Raw genomic sequence first — 25,519 nt, 5'->3', positions numbered from 1 at the left:
CCGTTTCCTGTCGTGCTAAACATCAGCAACGGCCACAATCAATTGAAGTCAAGACAATGCTTTTCATGTACCTACCTTCTTTATACTCAACTTTCAATTTCACTCTCACAAAAATGTACAGGGCGCTGCCATGTTGGTTTAACCACGTGTTGCTGAGACCTCTGAACTCATTTAAAGTGGTAGTCGTCCTTTAGAAAAGGTCCATCTTCTTCAGTGGGAACTTATCGGCCCTTTTGGGTACTTTACATATCCTTGTATTTAGTGGGAAATTATTAATTAAAAAAAATGCATTTAAAGGATTCCTGTTTCCCATTAAATAACAATTGTATTCACTTTTTATTATTTATTTTGTATTTATTCAAACAAACTGTAGACCTACCATATGCACCACAACAGCACATTATAGACGAAAATAACAGAAGAGGTTACACAATCTAGTTCAGGCCCTTTATTATTCAAACTACATTGTGCACAAATGTTCAATTTTTGTGAATAAATATGCAGTTTATAAGATATATATGGATAGAATTTAGATAGATTTCACATCTACAGTTGTACATGTCAATGTATAAAAGACTAATGTTTTGCAGTATATATATTTATGATAGAAACAGGATTTTCTCAAGTGTGATTTGCGATACAGGCGAAGAGACGAGAGGTGCGCGCGCGCGCTTTCACAATGTGGGCGTGCGTATATGTAGGAAATTCGGCGCGCGAAAGCTGTAGCAGGAAGTGAGAGTATCTGAGGGGGAAACGGCGGCCAGTCTGGGATTTGAATCCATCTAACTTCTTCCATAATCTACCAACATCTAAATTAATATGGCAGACCCGAAGGTGAGGTCACGCATTTTAGGTTATTTAAAGCACTATGTTCGCATTTTAATCGGAATTGTGTGGCAAACCTGCCATTTGATATGTCGAAATGCGTCAAAGTTTGTAAAGGAAGCTGCGAACCAGAAACGCCGACAATGATGCTTTTCGTGACGCCAGATAAGCTAACGTTAATTGGATTGTTTTTGAGGCCATATATGATGTAATGAAAGATTACCCGCAGTCTGACAGACAACTAGAAATGCCCTGCGTTAGGTTTTATACTCTTACTCATTTCTCCGGGGTTAATGTTGACGAACTCAAGCACCGATGTGTGCAGCCAGTCAGCATGTTAACGTTAGCATCCTGTACTGCTCGTTAGCTATCTGATGAGGAAGGCGATTTGCACACAACTGCTAAACTGTTCCGCCCTTTAAACGGGGTATTTAACATCTACGTGCGACCAGCTGGACAAAGACGTGTCTCTTCTTTGTCTGCCAGGCACGACAGTTGCTAACATTTAACGGCTAATGTTAGCTTTAGCAGCGGGGCAATGGAGCCAGTGACTTCGTGATATTGGGCCCTTGGCCGTAACAATGTTACTTTGAGGGAATTGTCAACAAGTGAAAACATCGTGTCACCCCCAATTTCGGTCAAATTAACTGTGGCGGTAGTTAACGAAACCCACCGTGGTGTAAGAAGTCAAGCGATTACCGTAAACTGTCGACGAGCCTGCTCGTGAGAGGCCTCGTTAACTACCGTTAGCTGACTGCACAATGAGTTGTCTCAGACAAATAAAGTTGAACAACTCTTTATTAACAGTATTGAGGTAAAATGCGACAAACCTAAACGTGTTGTATGTCAACCTTATCGTTCAAGCCACTGACCTCTGTTAATGATTTGATACCGTTATTGCATTAGCTAACTATATTATATTGTCTCTTGCTTTTGTGTAGCTTAACGTCACCTCTCGGCTAAGTCGCAACGACTTCAGCGGCTATAATTAGCTGACTCGCTAACAGCTAACTAGTAAAGTATAATGGTGTAGCTAGAAGTGTAGTTTCCACCCCGATGAAGGAAAGTCTCCGGCGTTTGCTCAGTTTCTTATAAATGACACTAAACAGTTCACATTGGGTCTTTTCACACACTCACGGGTCATGAACTTGCGTCCTTTGATAAGTTAGCTGTCTTTAACCTGAGTCGTTCTTTTGTATGAAGAGCATTTGTTGTGGCCATATTTGTAGTGTGAGAACATGCAACCCCAAACAGTGTTAAAGATGCTGGGCTCAGCAATAGTCATTTATGAAAGGCTCGGCCAGTTCCCATACAAAAGCTATACTTAACCAATGAGCTCTTAAATCCCTCCATTGAAGCATTTGTGGCCTGTTGGTCAATTGTCAGTCATTTTGTTCCTGTGGATGTTTAAAGAATCTGTCCAATCTGAATTTGACCACATGCCTAACTTGCTTTGAATGTCTGACACAGATAAGTGGAAGTTTTTGCTTAAGGTAAAGTATCCATTGCTTTTTCTTCTAGGACCAGGAAGAACATGAGACCACTACAGAAAATGTAGAAGACTCAAATCACGATCCCCAATTTGAGCCGATTGTGTCCCTTCCTGAGCAGGATGTGAAAACATTAGAAGAGGATGAGGAAGAACTCTTCAAAATGTAAGTTGTTTTAGTACACTCTGACTCCTTTTGTATTCTTGCATTATTTTATCATGTGCTGTAATCCTATGTACATTTAGCTGAGCAGCCAGCACAGTGTATATATGTAAACCATACCATATTTTTCCCAGGCGGGCTAAACTATATCGTTTTGCCTCTGAGAACGACCCACCAGAGTGGAAGGAGAGGGGAACCGGTGATGTCAAGCTGCTGAAACACAAAGAGAAGTGCACAATCCGCCTCTTGATGAGGAGAGACCGGACCTTGAAGATTTGTGCCAATCATAACAGTGAGTCAAGTTGACAAGTATCATTTAAGCACCTTCCGCCTAGAAAAAATCCTCGTTTGTGTAAACATTCCTGGCAAATAAACGGATTCTGATTTAGTTGCAATTTCACATATTGTGATGGAAAAAATATTTACGTGATTATAACAGAAATTCAAATTTGCTCCACAAAAAAACATTTGTCATAAATCATTATGAATTAGATAGATATATTAAGCATAAGCTGTATGTGCTGGCAGGCATTCAAATGTCAGGAACCTGCTAACAAGATTAATAGTTTCAAGTCGAGGTAAACATGCACTACTGGTTTTGGTAGCAAACTAATCAAAATGTTTAGATAATACTGTTAGCCATTAGCAAAAGCAGTCCAACAATTACCAGCCAATAGTTGTGCAACCACTTAATATGATTATCTCATATATTCTAAATGCCGTTTTCTCTCCCTTCAAAAATGTTTCTCTTTTTCCCCTCTTGTGAATTACAGTTGTACCTACCATGGAGCTGAAGCCCAACGCTGGCAGTGACAGGGCATGGGTGTGGAACACACTAGCAGATTATGCTGACGAAAGCCCCAAACCTGAACTCCTGGCAATACGCTTTTTAAATGCAGAAAGTAAGTATTTCTACATATAGTCCAATGTTACACTTAACAGCTGCCCAAACTAGTGGTTTCATTCTGATTATCTAGTGATCTTAACACTGATGTGACAAATGCCTGTCAGATGCCCATTTTCTACATCTAAACTTTGGGCAACAAAGTCCCAGCAACTATTTTTTGAACAGGCTGTTTATTCATGCTACATTTGCAATCGTACAGCACCACCTTGATGTGAATGTTCACCAACTCTGTTCTGTTTACAGATGCTCAGAAGTTCAAGGGGAAGTTTGACGAGTGCAAGGAGGAGGTCAGAAAAACTCTAGAGGGAACAGGTACATGAAACTAAAGCCATATACTTTTTTACAGTATATTTTTCCTTTTTTTTTTTTTTAAAGATAAGAAGCCGGTTAGATTAAGTACGATTCACAACTTGGAAGTGATTTCATATTTTTCCATGACAAGTTTCTTGAGAATGCAGACAAACTCTGTTCTTTGCTGTTCACTCCAGCCTTGAACTTTTTATGTCTGCTACATGAACATGCAGAATGTAACACTTCACTAGCTTTCCAAAAGGCTGGTGTCGTTATGTTCTGATACATTACAACTCAGATTTATCACAGTTTAACACAACAGGTATGCATTTTCACTGGCCTTCAACAATTCTCAATATATTGCATCCTCAGTTTTCTATATTACTGCACATGGCTACTTTTTCATCAATTAATACAAGCAGTCGAATAAATCTAAACTCATTTTCTTTTGGAAAAAATCAGACTGCAACAGTCTATAATATATAACGCTCCATCTTTTCAATACCAGCATCTCTGTACCAGTGCATAGACGTTACCAAAAAAAACATAAATCCTTCTGCAGTGCTTCACATACAGGTGGGCTGTTCTCTACCAAAATTGGGTTGTTAAATAGTCCTACTTTGTTTAAGTTACTGCGTCTCCCTGCCGAACACCACAGTTGAATTTCTGCCTGCATGCATGTTTATCAGTCCACCTTTGTTGAAACGTAGCAGCTTTATATTGGTAGTGAGAGCAACAAGTCAGCGGACAATAGGGAGATGTAGTGGCTGTATGGCGAGGTGTAATATTCTTAAGACAATGAGTTGAGATGCAAAGTAAAACGCTAGGAATGTGATCTGTAAGGACAAATGTACATGGTAAGCAAATTAATTGTTTTCAAACTTTCACACTGCACATTTCACTGTTTTGCCACAGGCAACACTGATAGCGCAAACAAAGTGGCAGAGAAGCTGGGGGAACTCTCTGTAAAAGACAAGGCGTCGGATGAAAAGACAGAGGTCAAAAAGGAGACTGAGAAGAAAGAAGATGAGAAAAAGGAGGTGAAGACTGGGGAAAAGGAGGTGAAGGCTGAGGAAAATAATTGAACACCAAGAACTTGCTTTGCTCATCTTCAATTTATCCTTCTTTTTCTACAATAGACTCTAAATGAACTGAATTTGGACACTTGCATATTATTAGTTGTTTTTTCTATTATCTGTTTTTGCCTCAAGATCACAAGTCCTTGATGCCACTGAAATACAAGATAGCAAATTTATGAGGGGAACAAAAGCTGACCCCTTTCCCTCTTTGCATCACACCATGGAATGCAACGCTTTCCATCTTTGTCATCAACAGTTCAATGTTACATTTAACAAACTGTGAAAAAAGGCTTATGATAGTGATAATTCCCACATTGGGGTATTTTTTGTTTTGTTATTCTGAAGCAGAGTTTGTTTGTAGGGGGAGAGGATAATGTAGCCTGCTTGTTAGCAGCACATAGTCAGGGACCAGGCATTATGAAGGTGCATTATACATATAACATACCATGATGCATCTCAGTGGACCTTCTTACCCGGTCTACTGTCCATGCTTCCACTGTTAGAAACAGCAAGTACAGTGAAGACTTCTCAGTGGATGCCTTGTAGAAGTAGTTCTTTCGTGGTTCCTCCTTTCATTAGTTCTGTTGGGAACTGAAAAGAAGAGGAATCCACTCCAGACAGTTGAGCGGCATCAGATGTGTGCTGCAGATTGAAGCATCCACTGATGGCTAACTGATAGGAGGAAATCAGATGCACTTAGCTACGCATTTCCTTTGTGTTTCCTTTTTTATTTTCTGAAAACCATTAAGTTCAGTCGACAGTTCATCAGTTAGGTGCAGCTATGCTCTGACTTAAGTTCCTCACCAGGAAATCAAGTTTGTATTCTTTAGATCATAACATTCCCAAACTTAAAGCATGTAGACTATATGTAACAGTGTGCCCTATCTGATCTGTGTGCTCACCACCCTCTCCTTTTCTTTCCACTAATTGAGTTCTAAACCTTGCCTCTAAAGTGCCAGTGCATCTGTAAATACATGTATATGGATGAAATGTTGCTTTTCATTTGCACTCAAATGATTTGAGATGTTTCCTCCACCTTCGAATAAATGCTGTCAAAGACCATGTTTGCGTTCATGTAAAAATCACTTGTAGCTAACGATATAATGTGCAGATATAAATAAAACATAAGTGTTGAGGGTTGAAGGAGTCGAGATGATCATGTGACTAGTTATGTCCAAACAATAGTTTTTAAAAAGTCCCTTCAACTATTAAGAAACATCCATGCAATAGAGAAGACCTTGATATCAATGTTGTGCAGTTGTTCCACATTGTGCCTTTAATTCACAAGAACCAGTCAAAGTTGGACACTTTATTTACTCTTCTCAGATCATTGGGAAAGATTTCCTCTTCACAAAAATAGGAACTTGTACATTTATAGTATATTCTATATTTTAATACACAACATTTTCTATTTAAGTTTCAGAAAACAAAATCAGCTCATGGCTGATAAAACAGATTCAATAGCGACTGTCAGGAATGGTCCCTGACCTGCAGTGATGTCCATCCCAAAAAAAGATCATTGGACTAATGGCAGTCATCTTAAGGAGGAATGACATCGATAGTGTTTTTATACGTGGTCATGAGAGACGGGGTGTTTTCAGGCAATTTAGCAGCTAACAGTCATGTATTTCAAGATGTTCCAGTTAGCTGTTCCACTGACAATTACCCATCAGATTTGTCAAAGTATCCCTGTATACCGCAGCCTTACAACAGAAACCATGTTTAACGCTTCACAAATACATGACTTGAATAGAGTATCCGGTTACTGGTAAGGCAGCGCAGTGAGAGCGTAGAAGGGAGATCGTGCTAGCCAGACGCTTGTTACTACAGCGACTTTCATCCAACCTTGTCGGAAAGCAAGACTCTACCACAGCTACTGGGCTTCACACTCAGGAGAAAGGAATCTACGAATGCACCAGAAATGGGAAGAAAAAAGATCCTGTAAAATGCCATTTTCTGCTCCATACACAACACAAATGTTAGTTCATTGTCCTTTAGTGTACATTAGTGTTTCACCGAGCCACGTCATGTGTGTGAAAGGTAGCTTTTCCTCTTAAAAAGGCAACGATGGTTTATTCTTCATGCAAATGTAGCTGGACCAAATCTACCAATTTACACCTATGTAAAATCCGGCATGTTTTTTTTCTTTCTTTTTCATATTCAGTTGGTGCAAAATATAAATAAAAAACGTCCACTTGGATATGATCATTTCATTTGTATGGTCGAAAGTAATACATGTTCTGTAACTTATCAATTAACAGCAAAAACAATAACTCCAAAAAGTATTGCATCTCTGAGTGTCGGGTGATACTGGAGCTGTACCAGACAGCTGCTGCAAGTTGATTGATTCAACATTTTCAGTCTTCGTGATGTCACTGTGACATAGTAGCAATGTCACCAATTTACTGTCTCAGAGAAATTAAGGGATGTGCAGCCATTTTTGGCACTGAAATTTCAAGACAGCATCTATTAGTGTACAGCGCACATTGGCAAGTCAATGACTTATTGAGCCAACGACTGACTTAAATATTTCACTTGCTCAAATCACATATCTTGTAATTACTTTTCATCATACCTATTCTTTACACTGCAAGGCAGAACAAGCTATATTTACTTACTTACAGATTTTACCCATTATAATGACCTCATTTATTAACTGAATTTATAATTTATCAACAAAAAACTCCACTCAAAATAAAACATCCATTCCAGGCTTAATTAACTCTATAAAAAATGTATCAAACATAGCTTTTGAAAGGCTGGCTATATAAAAAGGAAACAAACCCATTAGAAAAAAAAACTACAAAATAATAAATGGGTGACCAGTTATCTTCATTTTACTACATGGGACAATGGCTTGTTTCTCTACATCTTTCTATTCCTATGATTATAAAACAAAGAACTTACACACTTATCCTTTTATGACAAAACAGAAACAGAAAGTTGTTTTGGTTGTGCGAGGCTGGACTCGTTCTGAACTCTTGGGACGAGGGATTCAAATCTTTCAGGGCGCTAATATATCTGCCCAGCACTTGTGTCATGGGCCATGTTGAAATCACCTAACTGAACTTCACGAAGACAAACAGAAGCCTATGATGATGCACAGCACCTTTGTGAAGTGAATAAAGGAGGCTAAGCTATAGTCAAGCCCTATTAGTCTGAGACGAAGTCGTAGCCATTCATGGCGTATTAATAAATATACAACTAGCATCTCTGCTGGTTGCATTCATTCCTGATAAATCCGTTTTTGATAAAGAAGGAATTCGATTTTTCTTTTTATCTTTTACTTTTAATCAACACACCTTTCTAAATGAATTTGGAACCCAACCACCAGACATAATGATGACTTCCCACTCTCAATACCCCCTTAACCCTGCTTCTCACCTCAATTATCTTGTCGCTAACCGATCGGTCCTCCATCACATCTCAAAGCTGCACATGGCATGAACAGTACAAGTTAATGTGAAGCACCGTGATTTATTGAGGTCAGATGACTTGGAAAGGACTTTAGTCTTCTCAATAAAGTCCATAGTGAGGATGCCAGTGTTTACTTCATCTTTAGGGTATTGGTTCAGCCTTCAGCGCTTGCGAGAGAAAAGTTTGTCTGACATTTGGAACAACGAACGCTTTATGACCGCAGCTGAGAGACAAAACTAATAACATTAACGGTCCTCTCTTTACGACTAAGATGATGAGCCACAAAATGTTAATGACGAGACACTCCTCTCACATACAGCCTGCAGCGGGATCAACTGACAAACTGGTACGAACATACACAGGCATTTATTTGGCTAGACAGACCCACACAAGGGCAGACAGATCCTCTGATTGGACGATAAATCCCAAACAGGGAGTGCTATGTGCCCCTGACTGGCTGTTATCTTGACTAAAATAACAGGAGAGAATCTCTTTGCAGGAGGGTGGTTGTTGTCACTGGAGGTGGATGCAGTGTCCCTGCTCACACTGATATCTCATATGTGGTGCCTCCTACGCCCGTCACCTTTTTGACATTACTGTGGCGACTGGGGCTGATGGTGGGACCCTGGGCACTCGGGTGGCAGTCCATCTGCCCGTTAACTTTCATGGCATCTCTGAGTGAAAACAGAAGTACAAGAATAATTATTCAACGCAAAAGGAGGCGAAGAGCTAAAGCACAAACCAAACAATAAGGGTTGTGGCAACATGCAGGTCAGTTGTCTGGACAGTTTCAAATGACAAAACAAAATAGCAGCATGGATGATTGGTTTCAAGTGTACTTGTTAGTGAGGCAGAAGGCTTGGAAATGTTAGACGAGTAGGTGAAAAGCATGCAAAAGAAAAAGAAATGAGAGGAATTACACAACTTTATTAATTCGTAAAATAATACAAAAATGGATATTCTACTAGAAAAGGCAAACAGAAATTAGAACAGAAATAAAGAATTCACACCAGACTGTTACTTAACATGAATACATGGAAATTACAATGCCATACACTTTTTACAAATGCTATACGTTGCCTAAGTAAGGGCAAGTAAACTAGTGCCCATGTACTGCTGGCTGTGTCCAGCAGCAGGAGCAGGATTTCCAGTGGGACTACATTCAATGCCCACCACTCCTCTTTGGCTCAGTACAATGCATGCAGTCCGACAGGTGTAACGTTAGAGTTCATACCTTGGGCCCCCCAGACGAGGTGATTCTGTCCTCTCATGGGCACTGATGTAGGAGAGTTTCTGGTGGGAGTAGGAGGGGGATCGGGGCATAGCAGGGGAGTGAGGCTGGTGGGCCGGGGAACGATAAAGGCCCTCAGGGCAAGTGGCCCTGCTCTGGCTGCTGTTGCTGCTACTGTGATCTGTGTGTAGAGAGGTGGACGAAGTCCTAGGAGCACGACCTAGCGTGGCGCCGGCTTGGCGCAAAACGGGGGTTCGTTGCCCATAGCTCACCAGGCCGACCCCCATCAGGTTGTCCCTGGAGCCTCCATAAGCTGGGGGTGTTGGGCCTCTGGAGCCAGGTCCACGAGACCCATCTGGGTAGCAAGCATTGGGGGCTAGGCCATAGCCCCCATCAAACACGCCAGAGTCCTGGGCATAGATATGGGTCTGGGAGCGCCCATGCTGTATCTGCCGTTTTTCCCTCTCCTCCATGTCCTTTCGTTCCTGGATGGAGGCCATGATGGTCTGGGAGAGGTTGTCATAGCGCACCGGGGATGGGTCCCTGTCCCTTAGGTGAGGGGATTGCCTGCCTACCCCCCTGGGTGGCATCACTGGACTGTAGGCGGGGGTGACCTGGTGCCTCTGCATGTCAGGTTCCCGGATGTGGCACATTTTGGTGGGCAGGTAGGGCGAGTGGAACCCCACAGTGGGCATACCACGATGGGCCATGCACTCACTGGCAGATGCTGGGGAGATGCTGGGGTTAAGCAGACTGTCATAAGACAAGCTGCCATTACGGTTGGAGAGCGTGTTGGGTGAAAAGACGCTTTTGTACGGGGTGGAGGTGACTGTCTGCGGCTGCAGGGCTGAGAGCTGGCCCTTCTCTGGCCGACGGTGACCCTGCTTCAGGCTGAGAGAGTGGGAGTTGATGGTGTCAGCGTCCAGCTGGAGGGGAGAGGACTGGAAGGTGCGGTGGAGAGGAGTATTGGTGTACTCAGGCAGATCCAGGTTTGGCTCAGATCGGTAGTCATGACCACGGACACCCTCTTCCAAGATGGCCGAAGACTTCCTTTCATCTGGCATGACAATCTGAGCAGCAAACAGCAGAATAGCATGTCAAATCAAAGTGGAAATAGGATTAAAGTCCTCGTCCTTAACAACTGCTACTGTTTTTTTGTACAAAAGGCAAGAAACCCCTGCCTATATGGTAGAGCTACCAGTAATATATTTTATTAAGATATACGTCTTACATAAGTGCCAGACAAATCACGCCTTACTTTCTCTCCAGCAGTGTGGTAGTGGACTTTAGGCATGGTGCCAAAGGACGGTCGGAATTTGTACATGGCTGGAGTGGAAGGGTGGGTCTTTCCAGAAAGAGAACTATCTACAACACACGCAGAGAAGGAAGACCAGAGTTAACACTGTGCAGGTAATTGATTAAAAGTCAGTTCTGGGACAAAAAAAAGCTATCATGAGAGTAAAGAGGCTGCAAGAGTAAATTAATTGGAGTGGCTTGGTAGTCGGTCAAAGCCGGTTCTGTTTCCTCTAATTTCCCTTTAAAAGAGGAGGCATCCATGTAGACAGGTTGCAGTACTTTGAAGTACCACCAGGCGGTGATAGTGTTCCATTGAAGAACAGAAAGCGTTCACTCCCTAATATAATGCACCATGGCAATGGAGATCCTCTGGAGGGAACCTGCTGTTGAAGGTTCACACTATATTGTATTGACTATTGAATGCAACAGTATAAAGAAAACGTTACCACTGGTTAAGGCTCTTAGCTGTAAAAACGCCACCACAGCAGGATGTCACAGTTCCTAATTCACACAAAGGACTTCTGAAGGCAGTCAGTCATTTCCCCTCCCTGATTCTCGACCATATTCCTCTCCCATCCCTCCATGTGGCTTCATTGCTAAACGGCACCAGGATAATAGAAGGTGGTGATTCATGTTGCAATAATTCACTCCAATCCCTCCATTGTAACACAAATCTGGTGCTGATTCAGTGGGTAGGACTTGCTTTCTCATTACAAATCACACCTCCTCTCCGGACTGGCATTAAAAAGGCAATTGACCCGCCACTTAGACAGACATTTATCACGCTAAATTAGAGGGAAGTCACACACTGGGATACTGGTGATGCACAGAGGCAGTTTGAGGAATTGCTGCTTGGCAAGAAAGAGAAATGGGATTGACGATGACTGACAGAAGAGGGAGAGTGTTGTTGCTGAACACAGGCACACTTTGTTCCTGTGTCTTACCTTCGCTGGAGGTCAGCTGACTCTTCAGCTGGTTGTACCTGTCAGCTTTGGGCGGCAGCGGTGGCTGGGTCTCTTTCTCGTCAAGACCGTCCAGGCTGCTTTTGGACTACAGGGAGGAGAGCAGGGGTGTTATAAAATCCAAGACTGGTGGGGGGACAGTAGGTTAAATAGAGAAGAGCATATGTTAGGGATGCACCAACCAACTCTCACGGAGGGTTATAGGGTCGCAAAGCCGGACTAGGCAGCTGCTCTGCTTGAGCTATATCATTTTTTGTTGCGGCTAATGGAGTGGAAATGGTGAAAAGATGTCAGTGTTGGATTAATATTTTACATTAACACAAAAGAGCATTCCTTTGTATATAAAAAGAAGAAGAAAAAATAGAGTACCAAACTTTTCTTTTGCACGCAGTTTTGCCACAGTTTAAAATCAAAACCTCCACATTATCCACAATGCAACTCTTCTGCCAACACCTGATCCGGTAATTCCAGTGTGTTATGCTAGTAGCAGAGATGAGGAGCGGTCAATAGAGGTCTGGTAAACTCACTTTTTTCTAACACCACACTCTCAGATTGGTCTTTAGTCCTAACTGACGCTGACTCTAGTGACATTACTTGAGGCAATGTATTATTCTTCATGCAGCTCACTCTGGATGATGGAGCTACAGGGAAAATAACAGACTAAAGCTCTGTGGCAATTGAGAAGAACTCACCTTGGAGCTGATGATGGTGCTGTGGATGCCGTTGTCACTGAGCTTGATGGTGATTTGCCTCTCTGACAGGTCAGGTCTGATGAATGGGGGCTGTATTTTGACATGGGGCTTTTTCCTGGGGTCTAACATGTACCTGCATAGAAAAAGAGCAATAGGCTCTCTCTTAGAACAAACAGATACTTAATCGTCACAATACTTTCCCAATTTATAATTTTCGAAAAGTCCTGGCAGTCAGCATTGACATTACATCTGCAATCTTTAGTGACACAGTGCCTCACTGAATGCAAGCAACATGACAAGTATGCAGCTCTGTAACACAGCCGAAACAGCACACAGTGTATGTACTATTACCGATATTCACATCAAAGTATACATCACTTATGCAAAGGAAAGGAGACTAGCTTTGTCTTCAGTAGAGAAATATTTTCTGAAAACTGAATAAATTTGTCAGGAATCACTTCTGTCATCATATTCCAGTCTAATCGCACCCTAAACCTTTGGAATTTAATCTTAATTGCTACATGAGAAATACTCGGTGGTTCATGTATCTCATGTTCACACAGAATACATATTATACAGATATACGACCAGATATATGCATTGGATCATCAATCCATGTTCTGTGCAGAGTAAAATGATGAGATGATTCAAGCACTTTGCATTTATATCCATTTGGCAATTTGAAAAGTCATTTCAAACACAACTTCCTGTCAGAAAAACAGCATTTAAGTGAGTCATACAGGCTGTCTGTGTAATTGCTTAAATATTAATAGCGTGGAGCCTTGAGTGTAGTATATTTTCCAAGCAGTCTTTATACATTTTTAGTCAACAACCCCTACATAAAAAAACATGACACTAAATTCATGTGACATGTTTATTTTATTTGTGTGTGTGTGTGTGTGTGTGTGTGTGTGTGTGTGTGTGTGTGTGTGTGTGTGTGTGTGTGTGTGTGTGTGTGTGTGTGTGTGTGTGTTCAGTATCAGTCAGGTCCAACATGTTTTGAGTCAATTATTTAGTAATTCCAAAATCCTCCATCAGGGACTCTGCAACAACTTAACAGCAGATGCTTGTAACGCAGCATTTCACCCCAACCTGTTGTCTCTCTGCAGTCACACTGGTGGTTGTAATGGAATAGAACTCATCTTCATAGATTGTGAAACTGGTATTCAGGCTTTTTAGTGATTGTGTGCGTCTGTGTTTGTAAAAAAATCTAGTTGACTAGTTCTGCGCTCTGTTTCCCATTAACTGTTCTACAGAGTGATTCAATTCTCTCAGCCATCTGCCTTCCCCCTGGATTGCTGGCTGCTTTCAGGCAAAACTGGATACACACCTCCGCAACTACCTTCAGAGCATGTGCACGCACGCACGCACGCACACACACGCCGTCCGTGTTATTATTGCACATTGTTACATGTTTCTGCACTGGTTTCATGGCATGGATGGCACAGGCTTTAATGGTCCGCAACCCTTGTCTTTGCATAACCATCCACAAACATATTCTCTTCAGGGCAGGAATACAGTACATGTCACACACACGCAGCATAATAAAGCATCTTACCTTGGTGCCAGGGGACTACATAAGACATACTCCACGTTGCCACAGCAACCCTTGGTGAAGGGATTTACTCCTCCACGAAACTTGCCCGTCACCTGAGGAAAACAATGCCTTGTTTAGAGTCGGCAGCGAAGGAAAGCCAAAGTGCAGACACATGCACACAGACACACACAAACACACACAGACACACACACACACACAGTGCTTGAATACAAAATAGTAATAATTAATTATGTGATGCATGGGAATGAATTCTGGTCATACTTTTTGGACTGTATTAGTCTCCTGGCCGGAAGTTTTGTCAAGATTCTCCAGCTTTTTCAAAGGCTCCCTAATGCAAGCACGGTTGCCAAAAGTCAGACAGCTCCAGGTGTGAATGTTTGAGTCCGTGTGAAGCAGAGCAGCACAGCTCTGTTGACTTTCGCTGGATAAATAACAGGCTAAATCGTGTGTATGTGTGTGCGTGCGTGCACATTCAGAACAAGCACGTCGGCAGCTCCTACACTCACCTGTTCGTTGGTCGTTCGACCTCGAGCAACAAGCACCATATGGAAACCTGTGAGTCCCATGACTGGAATAAAGAAAAGCCCTGCTATACACATCACCACTAGACTGGACGCAAAGGGTCAAGCTCAACAACAACAATATTGGATTAGAAGAACACAACCACATGCACTGCAAGAATAACTCCATTGAGTCCTTTAGACAGAGGAAGCTACTAGTACCAACCTATTCTCACTCAGGAAACATTATCCTAAAAAACTAAATCAACAACCAACCAAATCGGCCATAAAAAAAACAAAAGGAGCAGGCTTTGCAGTCAAGCGGTGAAAGGATACGTGACAGTGGTGTGCAGTGCTGCCAGTCTCTCGTGGTGGTGAAGAACGAAGATCAGGCCGAAGGAGAAAATGCCCACCATATGGATGCTCAACGACAGCAGGAAGAGGAAGAAGTAGCGGTAGTTCCTCCGGCCAATGCAGTTGTTCACCCAGGGACAGTGGTGGTCGAAGTCCTGAGGAGGGAGGGAAATCTATGTAACTTATTCATGAAGTAATCAATTATATGACCTACAGCTAGTCTGGGTTTGGGCGTAAAGTTTTATTGTAAACTCTTGACTGTTAAGGCAAAACAAGTGAAGGAACAAAATACTGCTGCCAAAAGCTGCCATTCATGCCAGTAATTATGTTCTTTAGTGAGGACAATAACATTTAACAAAACAAAACATTTTTCTTAGATATTAATTCTTGGCAGGAAAGAAAAAACTCCAAACATACTATGTACAAACAAACTGCATCTTATATCACATCAAACTAGCCCAACATCAACAGAACAGCATCAGATTGTTGATTAAAAGCTGATATATCAGTCGAACCTTCATGCATATTTAGATTTCAGTGCCTGCATGTACTTAACATACACGGTTTCTCTGCACATTTGTATTCTCACACACACACACCTCCACACAGTTGTCGCAGACACTGCAGTGCGAGCAGCGAGGCGGCCTGTAGAAGTGACATGTGGCGCACCACTTCATCCGGACCTGGATGCCCTTGATCTCCACATTCTTGTAGAGCGGTGCTCGGAAATCATCATCCTTGTCCTCGTCCTCGTCGGCTGTGGGGAAACATACAGAGACACACACACACACACACACACACACACACACACACACACACACACACACACATTAACAGAGCACATATGCATATGGTGGAGTGTGACAAACAGTGATTAAAGATTACATTTGACAACAAGGGAGCTAACTAAATTAAGCTCTCCCCCCCGCTGTAAACTGTCTGCAGGGACAGCAAACCCAGAGAAACAAACATGTTTATAGACATGACCTATTCATTCGGCTTTTAACATTAAGACTGATAAACATGGACACTGTAAATAATATAAAACAGAACTCGTGGGAAATTAAACGAAAAAGCTTCTAACATTATCAGAATGAAATGTTTACCCTGGTAGAGATGGTGCCTTGCTCTATCTAACCTCACATGTAACTGAAGCCATAACCTGTAAACTACAGTATGAGAGTATAAGCAACATTTCCACTGCACTTGATGTGACAATGCACTCAATCAACCTGTTTATGAAAAGACAAGCTTTGTACATTGTGCTGCTTTCCTTCGACCAAGAGCGTGTTGCTCTGGAGCCGCAGTGGAAAATAAAAATGTATTTCAGCTGATCAAAGGTCACTATTAAATTATCTACACAAAGCTCAAACCAGGGAAAATAATTTCACAGTACAATAATAACTGCAGGAAGATCCATTTGGTACACACACACACACACACACACACACACACACACACACACACACACACACACACACACACACACACACACACACACACACACAGCATTAAGGCATGAGACAAGTCCATGCCTTAATGCTCAATGACCCTTCTGGCCATCTAGCCCTCTTCTGGCTATTTATCTGCAAGCTGCCTCTATCCACACCAGTGAGGTCAGTCCAATTCTCTTCTCACTTCCTGCAGGAAGCCGAAGTAGAGCTGGGACTGAACAAGCACACAAAAACACAAACACAAGCTGCTCTCTACAAGGTAGAGCACAGAAATAAATAGTGCCATAAGCAGAGATTGTTCTGTTATTATGGCTGTTAAGTCTCTTCAAATAGATTTTTAAAGTAAACCGCCTGCCAAACCAACAGACACAAGCAGCAGTTACACGTGCATCTCCCCTGACAGCTTCTTCTTCTACAAGTGCTCGATGCAAGATGTATTCTAGACAAAGCATTGGCCTATTTTACACAAATGTACATTTACACTTTAAAATGAGCTTTCAGTTGGATTACAATCAGTTTTTGCCGGAAATTATAATGATTTGCCTAAAATTATTTTTAGCATGTACATATCAACTATTATACTATTGTATCTATATTTCTGTTCAGAATCGTAATCAAATACATAATAGGCTTAATCCTTTTATGTTAATCCTACTATTGACTGCTGATCGACAGAGAAGCCATCTGAAGACATTATCTACAAGCATTTTCTGCTTTATACCCACCACAGCATCGATACGGAGTATGCCTGCTATTGGCCATTGATAACGAGTGTTTCATCCCTTATGAACGGATGAACTATGTATTTATATAAAGAAGGCAACTCACACCGAGTGAGGGTGCAAAAGATCAGTATAACAGGCATGGCTGGTTATTAATGGGGATCAAGTCATTGACCTTTTTAAATAATAAATCCTCTCATCCACACATTTTTTACATGTACATGGCTAATATTGAAGCTGTGGTCTGGGGTAACAAATAATAGGGCTCAGCTCCTTCTTTTGAGAAGCTTGACATCTCATTTGTTGAAAGACATAATGATAATTTTCTGTGGCTCTGTTTCAATTGACCACCCTTTACCATATACATAGTCATTGACCCATTGTTAATATAAATATATTGATTAGTGCCAACACTTTACACCACTTTCAATGTGGATGACGGAGTGATTTTCAAAACAGATGTCATTTATTTGTTTTTCATTCAAATTTACTGGCGGGTCGGCTGCCTGATGCAATATAACATCAAGAATTTAGAAAGCTTGTCAGTAGTCTATTAAACGCAGTAGGGCAACGGCAGCAGAAGGTCACTGTCACCTCTGGGAAAGCAGATAACCTGAGCTTTATACAACCTAATGATTATTACCCTTTTATGAGCAGAGAAAGCTCAAGACAGGTGCTTATCATTTACAAGCGCATTACAAACATCCCCGGGGAGGAATTCAATCATCATTACTGAACCCAGCACTGACGACAAGAGGTTTGCACCAGGAGCATAAGGCAGTGCCGCTTGTTTGACGGTGTGCTCTTTACAACTCATCCTTATGTATCGTTCATTATAAATAATACTAGTTTAGATGTCAGATAAATATAGCTTTTAGACCATCATCGGGCACCATATAAGGGCAATGCTGGGCCCGATACTGTTTAACTCCATTCACGTCACATGAAAATGTAGCTCACATGATAAGATTCCTATGTATTACAAGCGCATTATAAGCTAATTTGCACACGCACAGACATCATGCATACAAACCTCTGGGGTATACACCAGGGTCCATGAAGGTTGCCATGCTGAAGTTGGCCAAGACAAAGAGGAAGACCAGGCCATTGTAGAGCGGCACGGCGGGAGAGATTACCTTCGTCAACCAGGGGCACCTAGAGACACAAAGGAAGGGACAGAGATTAGGTTAGTCACACACACTTAACCACCGTCACGGTTCTGATCGAGTCTGAGTAGTAACCGTTAGTCCCAACCATGACATTCAAGTGCACACATTTAAATGAGCAATCTCATTCTCTTATTGGGATTCTTGCTTCCAAATTGAAGCAAGATTCATAACTAGAGACATGATTATAGCGAGTGAATTAGAGCAAGGTAAACAGTGGATGCCAGAGCTTGTGACTGACAGAAAATTGAATAACACTGAAGGTAGCCAGCTTAACTGAATAATCTTCAAATACTGTAATTCTTTGCCAATTACCAGGTGAGTAACTGTGAAATTAATTAAGTGAATGATTGATCCTCAGCCTAAAAGCCTTCTTTAGAATTGCTCGTTTGAAGAGGATTCGCGTTTGCAGGTATGTGGTCATAAACCAAATAATTGTACATTTGATGACCTGATCAGCTACATCAAAAGGTAAGTTAGCATTGCAGCCATTATGATTACTCCTGAGGGGGACATGAATGTTCGTGCCAAACTATGAGATAGTTATTGAGACATTTTGCATAAAACCCACAAATATCAACCTCATGGTAGGGCAAGATGCAGAGTCATCACTATCACCACAGTAGGAATTGTCATTTACGGACCCTGAGTGTCCTTACAAAATGTCATGGCAGTCCATCCTGAAGTTGAAATATTTCAGTCTGGGCCAAAGTGATGACACATAGAGCCCTGTTGCATGTCTAAAAGTAAAGCTAACGAAACCTGCATGTTGTGCACCAATGTGCACCATCATGTTTCACACCACAATGGAACCCTGTCAGCTCAGTCATCGAGGTTATCAGCAGAAAATATCCTTTAAATTCCACCAAGACTGACCTTCTCTACTACCTGCAAGTCATAACTCAGTCAGTGCTGTGAAATATTCAACTGTGGAGGCGTCAGAGTCATACCCACAGCCCCGCTCGATCACCTGGACCCAAATGTCAAGAGTGTCCTAAGGTGATCTTATTCAAGCCAACTGTTTGTGTGGTCTCTGTAGAGATGAAACACCCAGATGTGTTAATGCTTATGGTTATGCATACTGCAGAGATCCTGCAGGTCAGAAACTCAGAGAGAATTGTATGAATTAATAAAGTTTCTTGCAAGAGCGGGAAGCGAGAGACTCTCTTTCACTTCCAGCTCTTTCCGAGCACAATGATTAACACACCTACGCCCACTTGCACACCTAACAGAACACACTTTCAAGCATGCTTCTCCAGATTATTCTGACGTCAAAAAAGTCAATTTCCTGCTACCTTGACCCTGAGATCTTCTTCAATCCATATCTCTTCTTCCACTCCGCCAGTCCTCTTTTGCTTTGTTGAATTATTCAGAGCCGTATGTCTGTATGGAGCCGTGGCTGTATGGAGCGACTAACAGAGACTAGAGAGACGGGGATGAGGTGGACTCTCGCATAACCAGTCTGCTCTGGTCCGCTGCTTTGTGAGGGCTAGTGTGGAGTGGGCTTGACTAATTCTTCCAAGATATCACTGCACCATATCAGGGCAATGCTGGGCCCGATAATGTATACCTTCATTCACGTCACATGAAAATGTAGCTCACATGATAAGATGTATGATAAGATATGTATTACAAGCGCATTATAAACTAATTTGCATAAAAAAATACAGTTTCTTATAATGAGACCATCACCAATCACATGCTAACTGTTGTTTGTGATACCATTCTCATTGTTAAGGCATGCTGTCAGCAGATGCAATGAGACTATAATTATCTTATCGGTCTTTCTTTTCTTTTTTTTAGATCTTCAGCCACACCATCTTACGGAAAATTAATATATATATATATATATATATATATATATATATATATATATATATATATATATCTGTGTCACAAACAATTTACCAAAGGGTTGGTAACTTAAGTAATGTAAGTCTCTGAATACAGTTTCAGCAGTTTATTATGGCACTTACTTACTTTTGCAAGATAACAACCTCAAAGTACATTTCAGTGGAATTGCCATTTACGCAGAGGACTGTAGTGAGTAGTACCTGGCTGTGTGATCACAGCTTCAGCAGCAAGCAGACAAGGTACAAACACTTTATGAACTGATCAAAGAAAAGCAATAGCATGCAGCTTCACCGCCCTACAAAATCCCAATTTACTCGCCTGTCAAAGGATCATGTGTTTTTGCCCACAGTGCGATACAGTCTAGCCAGAAGGAAGGGAAAAAAAAGTGAAGCTGACAGCAACCATTTTAAGACTCTGGGAGCAGACACCGTGGGAGGAAATGGGACAGAAAGCCTGATTAGGGCCACAGACATTGTTTAATTGTGTAGGAGTAACGAATAACCACAGAGCGCTTATCAAAACTGTTAACAAGCCACTTTAACGGCTTGTGTAAGCATGATACTTTTAAAAGGTTTGGACCACGCTTATAAAGCTGAAGGGGCTTTTGCTGCCAAAATTGCAGTAATGTAAAGAGCTTGGACAGTGAGTCCCTGCTAGCCAAACTGGAAGAAAGGTCTGGGATCTATGTGGTCATTAAAATGCCTGCAAAATGGAGCTGGAGAGGTAAGGAAGCTGGCACCCTCCAGCCAATCAGCATTTAAAACAGCAGATCAAAAGCCACTGAACATGCCCAGCACACTGTCGGGACAGAGGTGCAAAGATAACATTTATGCAGAGCCGTAAAAGAGATGAACATTACATTTCATCTCCTGGCTGCAATGAGGAAAAGAGCAAGCTAAAAACAAAAGTTTAAAGAGGAATAATCCACAGCTTGCTCCTCAGGCTGGCAGAGCAACACACCGTCACCTCGCTAACCTCAGTCAGATCAATATATGAGACTGCTGGCAGAAAGCACACATTTTCTACACTGCAGCCTTCCCTTTGTCTTCGTAAATTAACATCGTCCAAGTGGAAATGAGTTTGGACCTTCATTCTGCAGCTTTCTCCATTTAAATGACACGTTTTTTTTTCTTTTTCGGTTGGTATATGTGGATAATTAAACGTATGATTCAAAGTTTAGGATTTAATGCAAATGCAATAAAAGTATGACTGCGGAATGTTTTTGTCCTGTCACACACCATTGCTACAATATAAATATGAATGAATTGAGAATTTGTGAAATCGGGATTATGGGAAAGTCACTAATATCATGTGTACAGTCACATATTTGCATTCTGATATACTGGATGGAATTTAAAAAACACTTTTTAAAGCTGCACTAAACAATATTTTTCATGAACAGTGTATCAAATGGAAATGCATAACGTGAGGAGGAGTTGCTCATAGTGACAAATCAACAGTGGCTTATCAGCCCTGCAGCATTAAGCAGCTCAAGAGCGAGATGTTTCCATCAGGAGTCAGTGGAGACCAAAAAGGGTTTAAAGGAGTGGGCTTACATTCATCAGGTCTTTAGAAACATAACTCTTTGCATAAAACCATAATAACTTAACTTTAAAATGTCAAATGTCAATGATGATGACTGGGCAATTGGCCCAAAATACAGAAAAATAACAAAGATAAAAGTAATTGATGCAGCTTTAATCTCTTTCCTTTCATTCCTTTTCCAGTCAAGTTGTGTACTGAGCAGTACACATACGTTGTTTAGCTGCAATCACCATAAACTGAGATTAGTTTAATCTAAACTGCAGCTATAACTCACTCTAAATTGTAAAGCATTAGTTTCCCCTTCTGTATCTTTTTTACTCTCACGTGCCTCATTTTATTTCTGGATTACAAAGATGCTGCATCTGATGTCAACCCCTGAGACATCGTGAAATCATATGATACACACATCCACACACTTGGCTTCAAACAGCAGCAGTTTATGGACTGACAGACATAATCTTAGCCTTAAGTATCCGATAACCTTCTCAGTCACTGCAGTAGGGGTGTCTCTGGTTGGGTATTAAGATTAGAGAAAACACCAGGCTTTCGGGTGACGACAACCCAGCTGTCTTTCCCCAAAAAAAAGCCTGGACACAAATCCTCAGCTGCCACCCTTAAAAACACAGGCTTGAGTCTGTTGATTAAACAAAATCTGGGTGGAACAATTTGAAAGGAGCCCTCTAATCCCACTGGCCAGCCTTATGGACGGATAAACCACGCAGCGGCCTTTGTAAAGTAATTAGGTGCTATAGCTGAAGAACTGAAGAAGCTTTTTGAGGTGGTAGGATTGGTCAGCATAGTTATTATATAGTTTTGTATTATATAGTTAGAAATAGGGCTACAATAATCAATCACATCTGGTGGAAAGTAACTACAGAGTACATGTACTCAATACTGTGCTTAAGTTCTTGACATCTTATCATTTCAGGACACTTTATATTTCTACATTTTAGATTGTCCTTTTTACTTCAGTACAATTATTTGACAGCTCCAAATTGAATTTTGTGCACACAAATCTTACAAAGAGGCTTATAAAATATGATTGTTTTTTATTTCTTGCACTTTTTCTTTGTCCTTTTCCTGATTATGCTAAAATGCTTTCACTAACATTTTCAATGCAGGGCTTTTACTTGTAACAGAGGTAAATTAATCGAAATACTTTCTTCACCACTGCATCTACCATGAAAAGCCTTCTGCACTACACACCCCAAAGCTATTTGACTACTCAAATCTGTCCGTCCTTCATTTGCCTGCTTTTAGATTGGAGCAGCCTTTGAAGTTTCTCTTATCTGTTCTTGTAGTAGCTCTGAGTGGAGGTGGGGGTTGTGTGTGGAGGGCAGAGGCTGAAGAACCATCAAAGAGAAAACTGAGTCAATCAAGAGAACCTTTGGCACAGACACTCACAGGCAGCACTATTCTGAGTCCGACATGAAGGTTCACAAGATGCAAGTCTTTGTGAATGAAGGGATTCGGACCAACATCTACAATACTGTATGTGTCTGATTCATTCAGTTGATGAATACAGGTTTGCTGCTCAGTGACATTAAGGTCAGTCAGCTGATCTCAAAACCGTTATATGGGTGCAAATTCAATATTAAACACGTGTTAATTGGTTGTTTAAGATTCAGATGTGCCATGCTCTTGTCTTGTTGAACTGTTTTGATATTTTATCAATATAAGAGATAATGCAGGCGGTATCATTTTGTGTCAACTTCAAGCTCAAAACTCTGTTTTACTGCCTGGCATTAAGTTACAGTCAAGTTAAGTTATTAAAGTGACATTTGAATCCAGATGAAAATAAACAAATCCCAGTTAATACTCTAGTTAGATAATGAATATCTTAGAATAGTGCTTTAAAGTTTTGCTGAAAGACTGTTTAACACATTTCATTTGCCACAGTCAGATGACCTGCCACTAGTATTTACAAAATGCCATTTGACTACTGTTAGAAAAATTGTTATTCGACACCGATTGTAAAATCATTAATCAGGCCATTTATTCTTTGCAAAAAAGGAGCAGAGTCAGAGATACAACGTCATGCTTAACAAATTCGATGTCTAAGTCTGGTCCCCGAACGAGTGGAGAGTATTTCTTATATATATATATATATATATTCTTACATGTCAGTACAGGTGAGCATTCTGCAGAAAACATAACATATCTCAGCTTTTCTTGGCATTCAAACGATTAAAGTTAAATATATTTCTATAGGAACAATACATCACATATTATCAGAAAAGCCTTGTCTGACTGCAATGCCTGTGAGCATGAGTGACACCACTCAATGATGCTGCAGGGCCACTGGGAGCACTTACATTAATGTGTTCAGCACGTGGTGAGAACACCATCCTATTGATTAGTTCATCAACGCTGGACCCAGTGGGACACACATGCAAGGCCTGTTCTCCTTCAGACTGCCTGCTGAGGCCCACTGATCCTGGTGTCATTTCCCCTTCCAGGAATTATGGGGAAACAACTTGAATTTTCCATAAAGGGAATGGGGGTGAAGGTTCACATTATTGTGTTCAGTCATACCTGCTCCCTGAAGGCTTGATCCAGTATTTTCTAGATTCATAACCACTATTTAAATTCTAACCTATTTTACTCTTCGTGGTATTCATGAACGGCAGCACCGCTCACCAACTCCCCGGGGACCTGCCAATTTCACAAACGCAAACACATCCCTGAGGCTCTGCATTCACATATGTGGCATTTAGCATTCCACACACAAACACACACACACACACACACACACACACACACACACACACACACACACACACACACACACACACACACACACACAGCAGCAGGCCTGTTGTCAGTGCAGGTGATGGTGATGTTTGCTGGAGGTGTGCAGCAGAGCAGCATGAGGCAGCACTACATTGATGGACTGGGTATCATAAAATTCAGTTCCTCAAGCCCCAGGTTATTCACTCAGTTTTACAAACTGCACAGCAACACAAGTTGTTGTTCATTCACATTTAGTGAGTCATTTAAGTTGGTAGTCAATGAAATGTCAGAAAATAGTAAGTAATGCCCATAACAAGCTCTCGGAGCCCATTCCACACCACATTGGTGAAAGTTGCTTGCTGGACCGTTCACTGGAAGAAAAACTAAGAGGAGGAACCTGTTGAGCTGCAGGGAAGGCTGCACTATTTAATCTGCATTTCAGCTCAGAGCGCAGTGTAATTTACCTATTTTTTTCATTTATTTTACTAATTTACCAGAATTGCATAAGAACTCCATTTGAAATTAAATAAAATACTTTCCCCCCCACAGGCTTTTCTTTTGTAATTTAGATATTCATAACCCCATTTTTGTAGTTAAGCAGGAAATCTATCCGGAAAAGAAAAACATTTATATTTCCCTCAGCTACAAAGTTTAGTTTAACCAGCTTACCACGCTAAACTACATCACATTATAAATAAGCCCAGTGAGCACTGATGCTATTACCCTGTATCTATGAAGCTAATGTTTCAATTAACAGTTTCATTCCAAAGATACGAGTGCAGCCGATACATACAGTAATATTGCTATTTCAGCTCAAGAAATTGAAAATTGAAAATCTAAAATGAAATTAAAACAATTAAGTGATTAATGATCATCCAACTGAAACTGATTCTCAATGTTTCTTGTAACACTGGCAATGTTACAGTGTCAACTTTCACTGAAAACTTAATATTATTTTGGATAACAATATTTAATTAATATCCCCTGCATTTAAATGTGGGTTAACATATTGTGGGTGCAGATGTCATGTTTTGCAAACATGGATCTGACTTGGTGATAAAACAAATATTTCCATATTGGAGAGGAATGTGTTAGTGTGTGTGTGTGTCATGTGGAGGGGGTTAGTGTCACCTTTCTTCCCCCTATCCTCCTACTCACTGTCTGTAGTATTAAAATAAATACACTCACACACACTTTTGTTTAATTCCCCAAAAAGGAATCCACAAAAGCAGGAATTCCATACACACAAACATGCACATACACACACTCCCAACATGTCCT

The 25,519-nt window shown here is 41.1% G+C and overlaps 2 protein-coding genes across 2 annotated transcripts in view; one reads left to right on the top strand and one right to left on the bottom strand.

Annotated features, from left to right (window-relative positions):
* The first annotated feature begins 742 nt into the window (after window positions 1–742).
* ranbp1 (RAN binding protein 1) lies at window positions 743–5,816 on the top strand. The gene is made up of 6 exons (XM_079221929.1): window positions 743–834; window positions 2,347–2,480; window positions 2,612–2,769; window positions 3,251–3,379; window positions 3,628–3,696; window positions 4,591–5,816. The coding sequence occupies exons 1-6, from the start codon at window positions 820–822 to the stop codon at window positions 4,758–4,760; spliced, it is 675 nt and encodes a 224-aa protein (XP_079078055.1). The 5' UTR covers window positions 743–819; the 3' UTR covers window positions 4,761–5,816.
* A 2,896-nt stretch (window positions 5,817–8,712) lies between these two features.
* zdhhc8b (zDHHC palmitoyltransferase 8b) overlaps window positions 8,713–25,519 on the bottom strand; it is a gene marked incomplete at both ends in the record, with an annotated part of 49,827 nt that continues 33,020 nt past the window's right edge. The window contains 10 exons of the mRNA XM_079222474.1: window positions 8,713–8,845; window positions 9,406–10,472; window positions 10,661–10,767; window positions 11,643–11,748; window positions 12,353–12,485; window positions 13,911–14,002; window positions 14,417–14,519; window positions 14,747–14,919; window positions 15,364–15,521; window positions 17,974–18,095. Of these exons, the coding sequence (XP_079078600.1) occupies window positions 8,713–8,845; window positions 9,406–10,472; window positions 10,661–10,767; window positions 11,643–11,748; window positions 12,353–12,485; window positions 13,911–14,002; window positions 14,417–14,519; window positions 14,747–14,919; window positions 15,364–15,521; window positions 17,974–18,095 (2,194 nt within the window). The remainder of the gene's footprint in view (window positions 8,846–9,405; window positions 10,473–10,660; window positions 10,768–11,642; window positions 11,749–12,352; window positions 12,486–13,910; window positions 14,003–14,416; window positions 14,520–14,746; window positions 14,920–15,363; window positions 15,522–17,973; window positions 18,096–25,519) is intronic.

The sequence above is a fragment of the Taurulus bubalis genome (genome assembly GCF_910589615.1).
Source record: "Taurulus bubalis genome assembly, chromosome: 8".
NCBI classification, from domain to species: domain Eukaryota; kingdom Metazoa; phylum Chordata; class Actinopteri; order Perciformes; family Cottidae; genus Taurulus; species Taurulus bubalis.
This window is presented reverse-complemented; position numbering and strand designations above follow the sequence as displayed.